This window comes from Lampetra fluviatilis, chromosome 52 (genome assembly GCF_964198595.1).
Source record: "Lampetra fluviatilis chromosome 52, kcLamFluv1.1, whole genome shotgun sequence".
NCBI classification, from domain to species: domain Eukaryota; kingdom Metazoa; phylum Chordata; class Hyperoartia; order Petromyzontiformes; family Petromyzontidae; genus Lampetra; species Lampetra fluviatilis.
The window spans coordinates 7,486,363-7,502,651 of record NC_136326.1 but is presented as its reverse complement, the minus strand read 5'-3'; the positions used below and the strand labels follow the sequence as shown (position 1 = coordinate 7,502,651).

Here is a 16,289-nt window from a genome sequence, read left to right as displayed (position 1 = left end):
TTTCTCCGGGTCCTTCGGGTCTTCCCTTCGACATTTCGAATCAACATCACGCGTATTTGGCTACTGCTAGAAATGTCCACGTGATAAGCCACTTTTGTTGAGCTATCATTTGTGGCAGCCAGGTCGCGTCTGACAAAGATCTACATCGGCTCAGTGGGCCTTACCTGGTAAAATACAAAGTTTAGTTTATCTCTGTCTCGCCAGTTTCAACTTGTCTTTCTTTGAGGTGGGAGACGCGGTTTGAGGTGGGAGACAGAGTTTAAGGTGGGAGCCGCGGTTTGAGGTGGGAGAGAGACTGTTTGATTTGGATGGAAGACACTGACATCTGACAGGTGCTGCACGAGGTATGAGAGCGCCATGTGGCTGTGCGCGTGATGGGTGTGGTGATGCGAACCCATCCCCCGTTCGCTAAGGGGCAAGGGGATGAATCACACAGAGCGTCCCCAACCGTTGTCAATGGGGTTACAGCAGCACAGCAAGTAGGTTTGCTGAGCTATCCGTACGGAATGCAGCGAGTCATGTAGCCGTATTGGTTCCTCCCACGCGGCGCTGTCGCGGCCTGTTACAACACACACACCACACGCGACCACAGTTGTGGTATTGATGACGACGACGATGATGATGATGCCGCCGTTGTGTATGTGTGTCTGCGCGTGTGTGCGTGCGTGTGTATTCCGCAGGACTTTTCCGTGAGTACCACTTGACACCCACTCCCCAGAGTCGCGCACGTTGGGTCGAGCGCGGGTCGAGTCCCCCGGACGATGAGGACGAGGAGGAGGAGGTGGAGGCGGCGGCGGCGACGCCACCGCTGCCCCGCCGATCTTACGAGACGCTGACGGACCGCTCGACGCACGGCCCAGCTCGGCTGTGCATTGAGCGGGTTTTATATCAGCACCATGTCAAGCAGGGTGGCACAGTGCTCGCACGCGACCTTGGTTCGATGCTCGACTAGGACGCATTTTTGTGTGGAGCTTGAATGTTCCTCCCACTGTTCTACGGAGCGTGTGAGGAGTGAGCGGTTAGGATGCTGCACTATGAATCCAGCGACCCGAGTTCCGATTCCCGCTCAGGGCCAACGCCAGTGACGATGATCTGAACCGGTACTGGGCCTCCTCTAGGTCAACTCAGCCTTTAATGAGCACCTTTTGCGCTGTGTAGTAAACACCGCCACTCAGGAGACAAAGGTGGCCGGGCATGGTGCTGGCCGCCCACCCCTTCTCGTGTGCCATGCCGGCCTTCATAGGTGCTCCTTGACAGCAATAGCCCTAACGGTCGGTTAAGGCTATAGGGGAGCGATCATTGGAGTTTGAACCGTGCTGGCCTTAATAGGTGCTCGCTAACAGCACTTGCTCCGTCATCCTGTGTAGGTGTACACACATGCGTGATGTTGTGTGCGAGTGTCGAGGCGTGGCTGTGGGGATGAGTGGAGGAGGCATCGTGTCCTTGGCTGTTGAACCAGACAAACCGGTTCCCCTATGACCCACGAGCACGTGACCTGCTGGAACACATCCCAGCAGCTCGCGGCCTCGGCACCCGGCCACTCGCCAACACCCGGTACCACCAAAGATCCCCCGTGTAGCCTTAGCAGACTGTCGGAGCAAGTACTGCTGTGAAGGCCGGACACGGCGCGAGGGGGTGGGTGGCCAGCACCACGCCCGTCAGCCTTTGTCTCCCTAGCGGCGATGCTTTTACACACCGCACCAGGTACTCATGGACATTTGTCACTGGTTCTGGCGGTGAGCGGGAATCGAACTTGGGTCGACGGGGTTCGTATCGCGCTGCGTTAACCACTCCGCTATCCGCTCCCCATACAGCCACCCGACACACACCTGACTACAGGCACACGCATCCATCATGAGGAAGAGGCGACATGCTGCCTCCACTCTCCCATGCCTACATTCCTCACGTGCCCCTACAAAGACAAAGATCTCCCATGTAGCATTTGCAGGCTGTTGAGGCAAGTCCTGTTTGTGAGCACCATTTGAGGCCAGGGTGTGGGTGGCCAGTACCATGCCCAGCCACCTTTGTCTCCCCGATGCTGATGTTCTACACACCGCACCAGATACTCATTTAAGGGGAGGGTGGGGATTCAGGACCGGTTCAGATATTCGTCACCGATGTTGGCAGTGAGCGGGTATCCAACTCGGGTTTATTGCATGGCGCACCACCCGCTGAGCCGCCACACCCTTATGTAAAGACAGACGCACCTTTACGACCGACGCGCACACGGGCGTTTTCAGTTCACCTTTAACACCAGTAAAATGTGGCATGTATGATGCATAGTCATCGCAAAGTGAAATGGAGAAATGTGAACGGCATTTTAAGTAGATTTACCACCATCTCATTAAGCCAGTGCTCACCAGGTGCATCGATCCTAGCCCTATAGTTGGTGACTTTAACAGCCACCGTACTATGGTGGGGCGATGCAGTAGATCAGGCCGACGGTGAAGACCTCATCGGCAGGATGTCCGCCGAAGATCTGCACCTGGTTTTCGATCCCGAAAAGCAAAGTAACTTTCCACTTTGCTGCACAAGACGACTGCAACCCGGACCTCGCCATCGTTTACAAGCATCAAAGTGGGGACCACGCTTCACGCATCCTGCAAAATACTCCCACGCTCTGCCGGAAGTCAACACAGGCCCTATCATCACCCACATCGGTATCGAAATCCCCGTGATTGTGTCAAAACCATTACCAAAGCTGACTGTGACCATCATAAGGAGGCTGTCGAAAGAGAGTGGTGAGTTGATTCCCGCGACACCGGAATGTTATCACCGTCTTGTTAGCCTCCTTGCTGCACCTGCTAAGAAGAGCATCCCCTGATGCTTTAGGAAAGAGTACACTCCCTGCTGGACAAAATAGACACAGGACCTGCTCACAAAGGCCTTACTAGAGTCTAGACTCGGCCAGACGTCAGCGGTGGATTGAGTGCATTGAAGGCCTGGACTGAACACACCCTGACCACCATGCCTGGGCCCTACGACGACATCTGGGTGCTGCTAACACAACAGAATACCGGACTGCAAGAGTCCTGCCCAACCCTATAGCTTCCAAACTCGTGGAGAACACAAAAGGACCGCTCGACAAAAACATAAAGCGAGATATCCATCGCCAATTACACCAGACGTTGACCTCAATTTGTTCACAAGACCCCGCCACCGTCAGCACAGAGGAAGTGTGGGAGGGTCTGGCTGAAATGACGAAAGGGAAGGCTGCTGTCAGAAATGGTGTCCCCCAGAATGTCTCCATCGTTCTGGCCCGACGGGACTGCCAATGGCTGGCAAACCTGTACACCAAAACCATGAAAACTGGATGCTTTCCCAAACCATTGTGGGAGGCAATGGTAATTGCAATACCCAAACCGGACAAGCCAATCGATAACCCGGCAAGCTATGGGCCGATATCACTCCTGTGCATGACCTATAAGCTCCTGGAACGCATCATCCTCAAGAGAACCGGCCCGCTCAATGAGACGGTGATGATCCCTGAAGAAAAATCGGGATTCTGGCCCAGACACAGCTGCTGTGACCATGTTTTGGCCCTTGCGACGCACACAGAGTCCAGATTTCATAAGAAATCTAAGACTGGCGCAGCTTTTGTGGACTTGTCATCCGCCTATGACACAGTCTAGATTAAGGGCTTGATGTTGAAGCGTGCAAGGACCATTCCCTGCCTCGAAACAATCGGCATGATATGGATGATGCTGAGCAATAGGCAACTGTGTGTTTTCATGGACGACAAAGCCAGCTCACCCCGGTTTCTTAACAACGGATTGCCACAAGGTTCATTACTCGCCTCTTCGATGTCTATACGAGTGACATGCCGACAACTGGATCATGCAAATTTGCCTTGCCAGCCACTTTCAGCGACATCATTTAATCTACTCTGAATCGAGAACTAAACACCATCGGGGAGTATTTTCTGAAATAGAAGCTCAAGCCAAATCAATAATCGGAGCACCAAGCGCACTCCGAAAGTGACCTGCGGCAACACTGCGACACGACCCCACACCAACCTATCCCGGAGTGAAGCTGGACTGTGCGCCAACCTTCCATGACCACCTGAAAAAAGTAGCCGTCAAGTCCGCGAGTGTCACGAAGTCGCTTAGCGGCAAATGGTGGCTGGCGCTGCTCTCGTGCGTCTGCCAGGCGCCATCGGAGTGGAAAGATGGCATCGTTCTGTCTTCGTATGAGGGAAAACGTCCTCGCACTGATTACGACCGTTACCATCCGATCTCCCCTCCGTCCACGCCTGGGAAAGTCCTCGCCCACGCGCTGTCGGGCAAGGCTGACCCCACCTCTCTCCAAATGCCGACGTCCGCAACAGTTGGGATTTACCGCCGACTGTTCCTCGATGGATGTGCTTGCCCCTACGCCTGTTGTCGGGAGTCGCGCCGTGAGTTTGATCGCCCGTCGCATGGGGATTCTGTCGAAAGAAGCGCTCTGGCTCGCACCGATGAAGGGGGAGGTGTCTCAGAGCTCCTTCTGGACTTTATTAGGAAGCTGCGCGTGTGAAGAAGGCGGGGGGGGGGGCTCTCGTTCGCAGTGGCTCCAACCCATCGCCACGCTTCGGCGCCATATCCGGCATTGGGCAAGGCTGCATTCTCACCCTTGGTCTCTTTTGCCGTGGAATTGACTGGCTCCTGGGATCAGCATCTCCCGCCCTTAGAATCTGGGGGGAGGGGGGGTGGTGACCAGTATTTTTTATTTTTGAGGACCTCGGAGCCAATCCCCCTGAACCATACCGCGGTGTATTCACGAACAGCATGGAGGCCGTTGAGGACCTCCTCTTATACTTGGGTTCCGAATTGCCCTCCGACAGTCGTTGTCAGCGTGACATCCTCCGCTTTATTTGGCACTGCGGTGTCGAGGATGAAGCCGTTGGACCACGTCCGAGCACAGCGACGGACACAGACGAGGGCTTACCAAACGTGTGCCATACCTACCTTGTCGTATGGTGCCGAGACTCGGCCCATTGCACAATCCGGCTTCCAATGGGCCGCGGGTGATCCCCATGTGCTGCTCAGCGACGACTGCTCGGCGTCACGCGGCTTGACCTGCAATTTGGGAGATTTCCAGCAGGGGAGCGGCTTTGCCCGATGCTGGCAGCGTCGTTCGCTCAGGGCGCACGCGACAGCTTGCTCGTGTCGCGAAAGCGGGCGAAGACACGGGGGAAAACGGCACCTTGCAGCTTCGTGGCGTGGGCCACGGGCGGGTCTCCGTCCATTCCCTCCGTGGCGTCGCGCCATTGGCTGGCCCAGGGGTGAGTGCGTGCGACAGATTCGCCGGGACGCCCGGAACTCTGCGTGGCCTACAGCGGTGCCGACATCGCCCGAGGACGCCCAACGGTTCTGGTTGACTTGGCGACCCGGACCACGACCGCTCAAAACCTGGCGTCGTACTGCACGCGTGTCACGTGACGCCTCCTGCTGCTGTGCATGTATGCAAGGGCAGGAGTTTTCGTTTTTTATAATACAGTGGTTATAAACCACACGCGCACTCACAAATCGATCGCGACCACACTCCAGCAAATGAAAAATGCGGTGCAGCCTTCACTCAGGCCTCGGTGCCTCCAGTCTAATTTTCAGAAAACGCCTCCTTTATGTCGCTGTGAATGACGTGGGTGAAAGCGTGCGCCACCTTGTCCGACTCCCCTTCAAGCAATCTCACGGTGGCGATACCAAGTTAAGAGAAACAACGAATGTTGTCGTCGTTGGTACGGGGGCACTGTTGTTGTTTGTTGTTATTCATTGCTGCTGCTGTTGTTTGCTTTTGCGATTGTCGTAATTTTCCGCTGGTGTAGCCGCCGCCGTCGTCACCGCTGTTTCTCGTCGTTCTGTTTCTCCGCGACGCAGTTGGACGACGCCTTGGATGACTCCCCAAGCGCCGCAGTCAACCAGAAGCCGGAGCAACACGGCCCCGGCATGCAACCCGGGGGAATCCCTGCCGGGGGATTCCCTGCCGGGGGGTTCCCCGCCGGGGGATTCCCCGCTGGGGGATTCCCTGCTGGGGGGTTCCCTGCCGGGGGATTCCCTGCCGGGGGGTTCCCTCCACAAGCCGGAGGGTTCCCTCCACAAGCCGGAGGGTTCCCTCCACAAGCCGGCGGGTTCCCTCCACAAGCCGGCGGGTTCCCTCCACAAGCCGGCGGCGGGTTCCCTCCACAAGCCGGCGGGTTCCCTCCACAAGCCGGAGGGTTCCCCCCACAAGCCGGCGGGTTCCCCGGACCCTTCCCGGCTCCCGGAGGCTCAGCTCAGAGTGTGCTGGTGAGTGATTGAGTGGGGGAGTGAGCTCAACGCTGAGCTGCTTTTGTCGTTTGTCCCACTGCTGGAGTTTCTGAAGGAGAAGGATGCTCGGTGCTCTAAACCGATAACTTGGAGCGCTGAGACGAATGGATGAGCGATGTAGCACACGAGCTGTGTGACACGCACACAGTGACACGCGCATGTGTAGTGACTGACTAAGAGTAGGAGGCATTCTGCTTATTAAACGGCCTTAACAGTTCACACTGGGTAACTACGGCTCCCAGTCAGGACAGCTGGTAGACTGCCCGACTGGCGACGTCGAGATGGTGAGGACAGAGACGACGGTTAAGACTCCAGTAGCACCACGGAATCTCGCTCCACACGACAGCCCTGAGGTCCCCTCCCGGGCCCTCCTCTTATACTGTCAGCATGGCCTGGCTCCGCCCCCGGCCACGCCCCCCTTCTGGAACCAACCAGCGGGTTCTCGATGGGCCCCTTCCGTAACCTTTCCCCTACATCCCTCTCTGGTCTATCACGTGACCTGCTGTCAGGCAGGGCTGCTGTGAGCTGCAGATCCCCTTCCCTGCCAGCAGCCAGCGCTCTGCTGCTATGTGACCGATTCTATGTCACTACACATGTGCATGCACTGTGCGACACACTGTGACACACGCTGTGTGAAACTGTGACACGCACACACACTGTGTGAAACACGCAGTGACACAGAGACACGCGCTGTGTGATGGTGACATGCGCACGCACTGTGACACACAGTGACACGCGTACACACTGTGTGACACACACAGTGACACAGTGACATGTGCACGTACAGTGTGACGCATACACAGTGACACGCACAGTGACAAACAGTGACACGTGCACGCACTGTGTGACACATACACAGTGACACGTGCACGCACTGTGTGACACACAAAGTGACACAGTGACACGCGCACACACACTGTGTGACACGCGTACGTGCCGCGTGTGCGTCGTCCCCAGCCCGTGCCGTTCCAGCAGCCGTTCCCGGGAGGACTTCGGCCTGGCATGCGTCTCGCCGTGCGTGGCGTCGTCAAGCCAACACCCTGGAGGTTACCCCCCCACCCCCTTCCCTCACCCCTCCCTCCATTCCCTCCCTCCAGCTCTTTCCATCATATTGTTGCTAATGCATGTACGTTGAACTTCTACCACACCGCACGTAGCTAATCGGAGGTGCGGTTGGCTACGTATGGTGCGAAAGAAGTTGAACATGCATACATTGTTGAAAGCATGGATGCATCGGCTGTGCCTGTCCCTGTTTGTAACGTGGGGTCACGGTGAAGTGACTGTGTCTGTGTGTAACGTGGGGTCACGGTGAAGTATCTGTGTGTAATGTGGGGTCACGGTGAAGTGACTGTGTGTCTGTGTAACGTGGGGTCACGGTGGAGTGACTGTGTGGCTGTGTGTAACGTGGGGTCATGGTGAAGTGACTGTGTGTCTGTGTAACGTGGGGTCACAGTGAAGTGACTGTTTCTGTGTGTAACGTGGGGTCACCGTGAAGTGACTGTGTGTCTGTGTGTAACGTGGGCTCATGGTGAAGTGACTGTGTCTGTGTGTAACGTGGGGTCACGGTGAAGTGACTGTGTGTCTGTGTGTAACGTGGGGTCACGGTGAAGTGACTGTGTGTCTGTGTGTAACGTGGGGTCACGGTGGAGTGTCTGTGTGTAACGTGGGGTCACGGTGAAGTGACTGTGTATCTGTGTAACGTGGGGTCACGGTGAAGTGACTGTGTGTCTGTGTGTAACGTGGGGTCACAGTGGAGTGACTGTGTGTCTGTGTGTAACGTGGGGTCACGGTGAAGGGACTGTGTGTCTGTGTGTAACTTGGGGTCACAGGGGAGTTACTGTGTGTAACGTGGGGTCACAGTGAAGTGACTGTGTAACGTGGGGTCACGGTGGAGTGACTGTGTGTCTGTGTGTAACGTGGGGTCACGGTGAAGTGTCTGTGTGTCTGTGTGTAACGTGGGGTCATGGTGAAGTGTCTGTGTGTAACGTGGGGTCACGGTGAAGTGGCTGTGTGTAACGTGGGGTCACGGTGAAGTGACTGTGTGTCTGTGTGTAACGTGGGGTCACGGTGGAGTGACTGTGTGTCTGTGTGTAACGTGGGGTCACGGTGGAGTGACTGTGGGTCTGTGTGTGTAACGTGGGGTCACAGTGAAGTGACTTGTGTGTCTGTGTGTAACGTGGGGTCACGGTGGAGTGACTGTGTCTGTGTGTAACGTGGGGTCACGGTGAAGTGTCTGTGTGTCTGTGTGTAACGTGGGGTCACAGTGAAGTGACTGTGTGTAACGTGGAGTCAGTGAAGTGACTGTGTGTTTGTGTGTAACGTGGGGTTACGGTGAAGTGACTGTGTGTCTGTGTGTAACGTGGGGTCACAGTGGAGTGACTGTGTGTCTGTGTGTAACGTGGGGTCACGGTGAAGTGAAATTGTGTCTGTGTGTAACGTGGGGTCACGGTGAAGTGAGTGTGTGTCTGTGTGTAACGTGGGGTCACGGTGGAGTGACTGTGTCTGTGTGTAACGTGGGGTCACGGTGAAGTATCTGTGTGTAATGTGGGGTCACGGTGAAGTGACTGTGTGTCTGTGTGTAACGTGGGGTCACGGTGGAGTGACTGTGTGGCTGTGTGTAACGTGGGGTCATGGTGAAGTGACTGTGTGTCTGTGTAACGTGGGGTCACAGTGAAGTGACTGTTTCTGTGTGTAACGTGGGGTCACCGTGAAGTGACTGTGTGTCTGTGTGTAACGTGGGCTCATGGTGAAGTGACTGTGTCTGTGTGTAACGTGGGGTCACGGTGAAGTGACTGTGTGTCTGTGTGTAACGTGGGGTCACGGTGAAGTGACTGTGTGTCTGTGTGTAACGTGGGGTCACGGTGGAGTGTCTGTGTGTAACGTGGGGTCACGGTGAAGTGACTGTGTGTCTGTGTGTAACGTGGGGTCACGGTGGAGTGACTGTGTATCTGTGTAACGTGGGGTCACGGTGAAGTGACTGTGTGTCTGTGTGTAACGTGGGGTCACAGTGGAGTGACTGTGTGTCTGTGTGTAACGTGGGGTCACAGTGGAGTGACTGTGTGTCTGTGTGTAACGTGGGGTCACAGTGAAGTGACTGTGTCTGTGTGTAACGTGGGGTCACGGTGAAGTGACTGTGTGTCTGTGTGTAACTTGGGGTCACAGGGGAGTTACTGTGTGTAACGTGGGGTCACAGTGAAGTGACTGTGTAACGTGGGGTCACGGTGGAGTGACTGTGTGTCTGTGTGTAACGTGGGGTCACGGTGAAGTGTCTGTGTGTCTGTGTGTAACGTGGGGTCATGGTGAAGTGTCTGTGTGTAACGTGGGGTCACGGTGAAGTGGCTGTGTGTAACGTGGGGTCACGGTGAAGTGACTGTGTGTCTGCGTGTAACGTGGGGTCACGGTGGAGTGACTGTGTGTCTGTGTGTAACGTGGGGTCACGGTGGAGTGACTGTGGGTCTGTGTGTGTAACGTGGGGTCACAGTGAAGTGACTGTGGATCTGTGTGTGTAACGTGGGGTCACGGTGGAGTGACTGTGTCTGTGTGTAACGTGGGGTCACGGTGAAGTGTCTGTGTGTCTGTGTGTAACGTGGGGTCACAGTGAAGTGACTGTGTGTAACGTGGAGTCAGTGAAGTGACTGTGTGTTTGTGTGTAACGTGGGGTTACGGTGAAGTGACTGTGTGTCTGTGTGTAACGTGGGGTCACAGTGGAGTGACTGTGTGTCTGTGTGTAACGTGGGGTCACGGTGAAGTGAAATTGTGTCTGTGTGTAACGTGGGGTCACGGTGAAGTGACTGTGTGTCTGTGTGTAACGTGGGGTCACGGTGAAGTGAATGTGTCTGTGTGTAACGTGGGGTCACAGTGAAGTGACTGTGTGTCTGTGTGTAACGTGGGGTCACGGTGAAGTGAATGTGTGTCTGTGTGTAACGTGGGGTCACGGTGAAGTGACTGGGTCTGTGTGTAACGTGGGGTCACGGTGAAGTGACTGTGTCTGTGTGTAACGTGGGGTCACGGTGAAGTGACTGTGTGTCTGTGTGTAACGTGGGGTCACAGTGAAGTGACTGTCTGTGTGTAATGTGGGGTCACGGTGGAGTGACTGTGTGTCTGTGTGCAACGTGGGGTCACGGTGAAGTGACTGGGTCTGTGTGTAACGTGGGGCCATAGTGAAGTGACTGTGTGTCTGTGTGTAACGTGGGGTCACAGTGAAGTGACTGTGTGTGTGTGTAACGTGGGGTCACGGTGAAGTGACTGTGTGTCTGTGTGGAACGTGGGGTCACAGTGAAGTGTCTGTGTGTAACGTGGGGTCACGGTGAAGTGACTGTGTGTCTGTGTGTAACATGGGGTCACGGTGGAGTGACTCTGTCTGTGTGTAACGTGGGGTCACGGTGAAGTGTCTGTGTGTAACGTGGGGTCACGGTGGAGTGACTGTGGGTCTGTGTGTAACGTGGGGTCACAGTGAAGTGACTGTGTGTGTGTGTAACGTGGGGTCACAGTGAAGTGACTGTGTGTCTGTGTGTAACCTGGGGTCACAGTGAAGTGACTGTGTGTGTGTGTAACGTGGGGTCACGATGAAGTGTCTGTGTAATGTGGGGTCACGGCGGAGTGACTGTGGGTCTGTGTGTAACGTCGGGTCATGGCGGAGTGACTGTGGGTCTGTGTGTAACGTGGGGTCACGGTGAAGTGACTGTGTGTCTGTGTGTAACGTGGGGTCACGGTAAAGTGACTGTGTGTCTGTATGTAATGTGGGGTCACGGTGAAGTGACTGTGTGTGTGTGTAACGTGGGGTCACGGTGAAGTGACTGTGTGTCTGTGTGTAACGTGGGGTCACGGTGGAATGACTGTGTGTAACGTGGGGTCACGGTGAAGTGACTGTGTGTCTGTGTAACGTGGGGTCACGGTGAAGTGACTGTGTTTCTGTGTGTAACGTGGGGTCACCATGAAGTGACTGTGTCTGTGTGTAACGTGGGGTCACGGTGAAGTGTCTGTGTGTGTGTGTGTGCAACGTGGGGTCACGGTGGAGTGACTGTGTGTCTGTGTGTAACGTGGGGTTACGGTGAAGTGACTGTGTCTGTGTGTAACGGGGGGTCACGGTGAAGTGACTGTGTGTCTGTGTGTAACGTGGGGTCACGGTGAAGTGACTGTGTCTGTGTGTAACGTGGGGTCACAGTGAAGTGTCTGTGTGTAACGTGGGGTCATGGTGGAATGACTGTGTGTAACGTGGGGTCACAGTCAAGTGACTGTGTGTCTGTGTGTGCAACGATGGGTCACAGTGAAGTGACTGGGTCTGTGTGTAACGTGGGGGCACGGTATCTCTCGTGAAGCTGATCCGATACGAGTGGACCTTCAGTGTGTCGAGGCTGTGTCGCTATTCGGGTCTTGCCCGAGAGAGACAGCCGGCCACGTTGCTCGGGTGCGGACCCACTCAGAATAACGGTTGCCAGAACCTGCTAACCCCCGTGTGTGCGTGTACATACGTGCACATACGTGCGTGGTGCTGGCCACCGGTGATGATTATCTGGACCGGTCCTGGGCCGCCCCCTCGGTCCACTCCGCATCAAACGAGTACCTGGTGCGGTGGGAAAGCATCGCCGCCGGAGAAACAAAGGCGGTGGGGCGCCATGCCGGCCACCCATCCCCTCCCTCGTGAAGCCGTTCTGGCCTTGATAGGCTGCTGCTACCCGCCAACACCACTTGCTCCAACAGTCTGTTAAAGTTCTAGATAAAAAAAAAATTTACATTAAAATTAATAAAAGTAAAATAAAAATAAAATAAAAAATCACGACGTTTCGGAGGCAACACAAGCTTCCGTCTACATAACAAAGGCTCGGTCCTTTGTTATGTAGACTAGCCGTAGCTTCAGCCGCACCAACCTTTTCATAATAATAAAAAAACTCCTATCCAGGGGCCTGCCCTGGCTCCTCCCCCCTCAACCAGTATATATATACGGGGTCGGATCTCTTGTAATTTCTCATTTACTTGATACAGCGAGCGTGCTGTGACGGTTCCACCTGAAGACAGAGGCTTGTGTTGCCTCCGAAACGTCGTGATTTTTATTTTATTTTACTTTTATTAATTTTAATTGAATTCTGTTTTTTAACCTACGTGACTTTACCGAAAAAAACCTAAGAATATGAGTCTGTCTCCATCCAGGTTCATGATTGACCTGGGCTGCGCCCCCGGGAGGGACGTGGGCATGCACATCAGCGTGCGTTGGGACGAGCGGCCGAACGTGGTGGTGCGGAACCACATGGTGAACGAAGGCTGGGGCCGCGAGGAGAGGACCCACCCGGCGTTCCCGTTCCGCCCGGGGCAGCCGTTCGATGTGTGTGGAGCATGCAGCGCTCGCTCGCTCACTCACTCGCATGCTCACCCGCATGCTCACTCACACGCTCGTTCACTCGCTCACACACTCACTCGCTCACTCACTCGCATGCTCACCCGCATGCTCACTCACACGCTCGTTCACTCGCTCACACACTCACTCGCTCACTCACTCGCATGCTCACCCGCATGCTCACTCACACGCTCGTTCACTCGCTCGTTCACTCGCTCACACACTCACTCGCTCGCACACTCGCTCAGACACTCACTCACACCCTCACACACTTGTTCACTCATTCCCTCGCTCACACTCGTTCACTCGCACACTCACACGCTCACACTCGTTCACTCGCACACTCACACGCTCACACATTTGTTCACTCATCTCGCCCGCCCACACTCGCTTGCTTTCACATTAACTCACACACTCGTTAGCTCGCTCACACACTCACATACTTGCACTCACTCAGTCACTCATTCGCACTCGCTCGCAGTCACACAATCATTCGCTCGCACAATCACTCGCCTGCACAATCACTCCCTCGCACAATCACTCGCTCACACAATCACTCGCTCACACAATCACTCACTCACACTTGCTCGAACCCATTTGTTCACACACTCACTCACACAATCACTCGCTCGCTCAATCACTCACTCACTCAATCACCTACTCATCGCTCACATACTCCGACACTCGCTCACACGCTCATACACTCGTTCACTCACTCACTCGCTCACACACATACTCACTCGCTCGCACACTCTAACTCACTCGCTCGCTTACACAATTACTCGCTTACACACTCATTCACACTTGCTCACGCACACTTACGCTTGCTCACAAGCTTGCTCGCTCGCTCACTCACACTCAATCACTCACTCGCACCAATACCCGCCATTCATCATTAAGTGACGGTGACGTCACCACGGCGCTTGTGCCAGGCGCGCTTTGAGGCCACGTCAAGTGTTAAAGGCTCGCTTGCAGGAGGTCGCAGGACAGACCTAGGTGCCATGGGTTGACTGAGATGACTGGCAGATTCACCAGCTGTGCCCCCTAATGTACACACTGCCTAACTCACTCACCATATGATGATGATGATGCTGATACTGCTGCTGCTGCCTCCCGTTGTGGTCAACAGCGGTAATGTCGTGGTTAGCGCTATGCTGCACTGCGAACCCGGTGACCCGAGTTCGATAAACTGCTCACGGCAAACACCAGTGACGACGATCTGAAAACGGTCCTGAGTCTCCCCAAGGTCGACTCGGTCTCAAATGAGTACCTGGTGCGATGTGTTGGCCACCCACCCCCTCGCGTGCCTTAGGCGGCCTTTATAGGCGCTGCTACTCGCTGCTACTCGCTAACAGCACTTGCCCTGACAGTCTGTTAAGGCTACACTGAGGGAGGGGGTGGATCTTTGTCTTTGGTCAACAGCTGCTGCTGCTGTGCACGGACGCCGACGTGAAGGTGGCCGTGAACGGCGCTCACTTCTTCGAGTTCAAGCACCGAGTGCAGCCCATCTCGCGCATCACGGCCTTCACCATCAGCGGGGACGTCTCGCTGAGCCAAGTGTACCTCACATAGCCGCCCGGCATCCCCCTCCACCACCACCTCCCATCTCTCTCGCTCAACACTTCTCTCGCTCAGCCGAATGATCTTCACATAGCCGCCCGGCATCCCCCTCCACCACCACCTCCCATCTCTCTCGCTCAACACTTCTCTCGCTCAGCCGAATGATCTTCACATAGCCGCCCGGCATCCCCCTCCACCACCACCTCCCATCTCTCTCGCTCAACACTTCTCTCGCTCAGCCAAGTGTACCTCACATAGCCACCCGGCATCCCTCTCCACCTCCATTTCTCTCGCTCGGCCAAGTCTGTCTTGCGTAACCAATTAACGCTCCACTACCACCTCCCTGCTCACTCCTCCATCTCACTCGACTCTCCTATCGCTCAGCCAAGTCGGCGTACCTGCGGCACCTTGGCACGCTTTACCTGCCGGCCGCCACCGACGTCCGACCGGCGACGGAGCGAGCTGACGTGCGGACCCATCGCAGAGATGATTTGTCCTGCTCGCCAGCGCACGCCAGGCCAAGCCGCGGTGATGTCACACGGCGGTGCGTGTCGGATCGCTCGCTAGGGGGGTCACCATTCAAGGATCCCAACTCGGGGTTTTGGTTTCGGAAAAGCTTCCGGTGTCTTCGTGAAGCCGAATTAAGTCTCCCCCGTGCGGTTGTTGTCGCGCAAGATAACTACATCTCGCCTAGTATACAGGAAATCGTGGGTTCGAGACCCCGACCCTGACTCCTGCTGTATATTTGGAGTTTGCGTGTTTTTCTCCCCGTGGTCGCCGTAAATTTTTCTCCGGGTCCTCCGGTTTTTCCCTCCATTTCTAATCAACGTCGCACGTTTCGAGTCTTTGGCTGCTGTGATTTTCCATGATGATGATGATAACTTTGTTGAACTATCATTTCCGATAGCCAGGTCGCTTGTGAAAAAGAGCTATAACAGCTCCGTGGGCCTGACCTGGTAAAATTAAAAATGCAAAACCAACAAAAAAAAGATTCCTGGATAATTAAAAGAGAATAAAATCTACTGCTCAAAATCGAAATCGGCCACGTGGTCAAACTCTTCCACACACCGCACACTCTCTCGCAATGTCCCAGGATCGCTCCGTTCTCTCGGCTCTCGTTTGTGGCAGGCAGATCGCTTCTGAAAAAGAGCTCCATCGAGCTCGGTGGGGCTTACGTGGTAACAATAAAAGTGTTTTTAAGTGTACAGGCAGACTCGTACCCACCGCGTCAACGTGTTAGCGCGTGAGCGCGTGCTCCTGCCAATGTCAGTGGTTCTTGAGTCAGACTTTTATTTTATAGCGTTCACGGAGGTCGGAGAGTGCATCGGAGAGTGCATCGGGGAGTCGTGATGAGAGAGGGAGAAGAGCGGTGCGGATGGCAGTCGAGTGAGATGAGAGGTATGGGAGGGAGTATTGATGGGGAGTAAATTGAGATGAGAGGTAGGGAGTGTTGATGGGGAGTAAAGTGAGATGAGAGGGGGCGAGTGCGTGGAGCGGAGTCGAGCGGTCGGAGAGCGCATGTCTGGGAGAAGTGGGATCATTCTCTCCCGAGTCTCTCTGGCCCTGTGCGTGTGTATCACTCGGCGTGCCGAACACACAACTAACACAAGCCAATGCTGCGTTGGAGGGGCGTGTACGCTTGAGTGACGGGCGGCTGATAGGCGCAAGTGAAAAATGCGAATCTGCTGCACTGCCTGACAGTCGAGCCGACATCGGTGTCAATATCAGCGACAGGCACGTGAATGGAGGGGGGTGCTGGGTGGGTGTGGGGAGACGCTGAGGATAGGAAGTCGCCCTCTTTCTCGCGTCGTGGGCTATAAACCTCGCCAACCCTGGTTCGATTCCCAGCCATGGCTAACATCGGTGGGCGAGCGATATTTGAACCGGTGGTCCTGCGTGGCTCTTGCTGCTCCCCTCCATCCACGAACATCATCGACGCTTCAAGCAACATCCACGCCAGACACCTGCAAGAGCACGGGGCGCTCTTGAGGTGATGAACCCAGCCCACTTTAGCCGCAGCTGCAACCTGAGGGAGCATGGTTGAGCTACGATCGAGCGGCAGCAGCAGCGCACCCGAAGATGTGCACCGCTGTTACAGGGAGAGGGCGTACGGC

The 16,289-nt window shown here is 55.3% G+C and overlaps 1 protein-coding gene across 1 annotated transcript; it reads left to right on the top strand.

Moving 5' to 3' along the window:
* Positions 1–685: 685 nt before the first annotated feature.
* Positions 686–15,921, top strand: LOC144949124 (galectin-5-like). The gene is made up of 5 exons (XM_078878982.1): positions 686–689; positions 5,856–6,263; positions 7,242–7,330; positions 12,432–12,603; positions 14,038–15,921. The coding sequence occupies exons 2-5, from the start codon at positions 5,925–5,927 to the stop codon at positions 14,185–14,187; spliced, it is 750 nt and encodes a 249-aa protein (XP_078735108.1). The 5' UTR covers positions 686–689; positions 5,856–5,924; the 3' UTR covers positions 14,188–15,921.
* Positions 15,922–16,289: the final 368 nt, after the last annotated feature.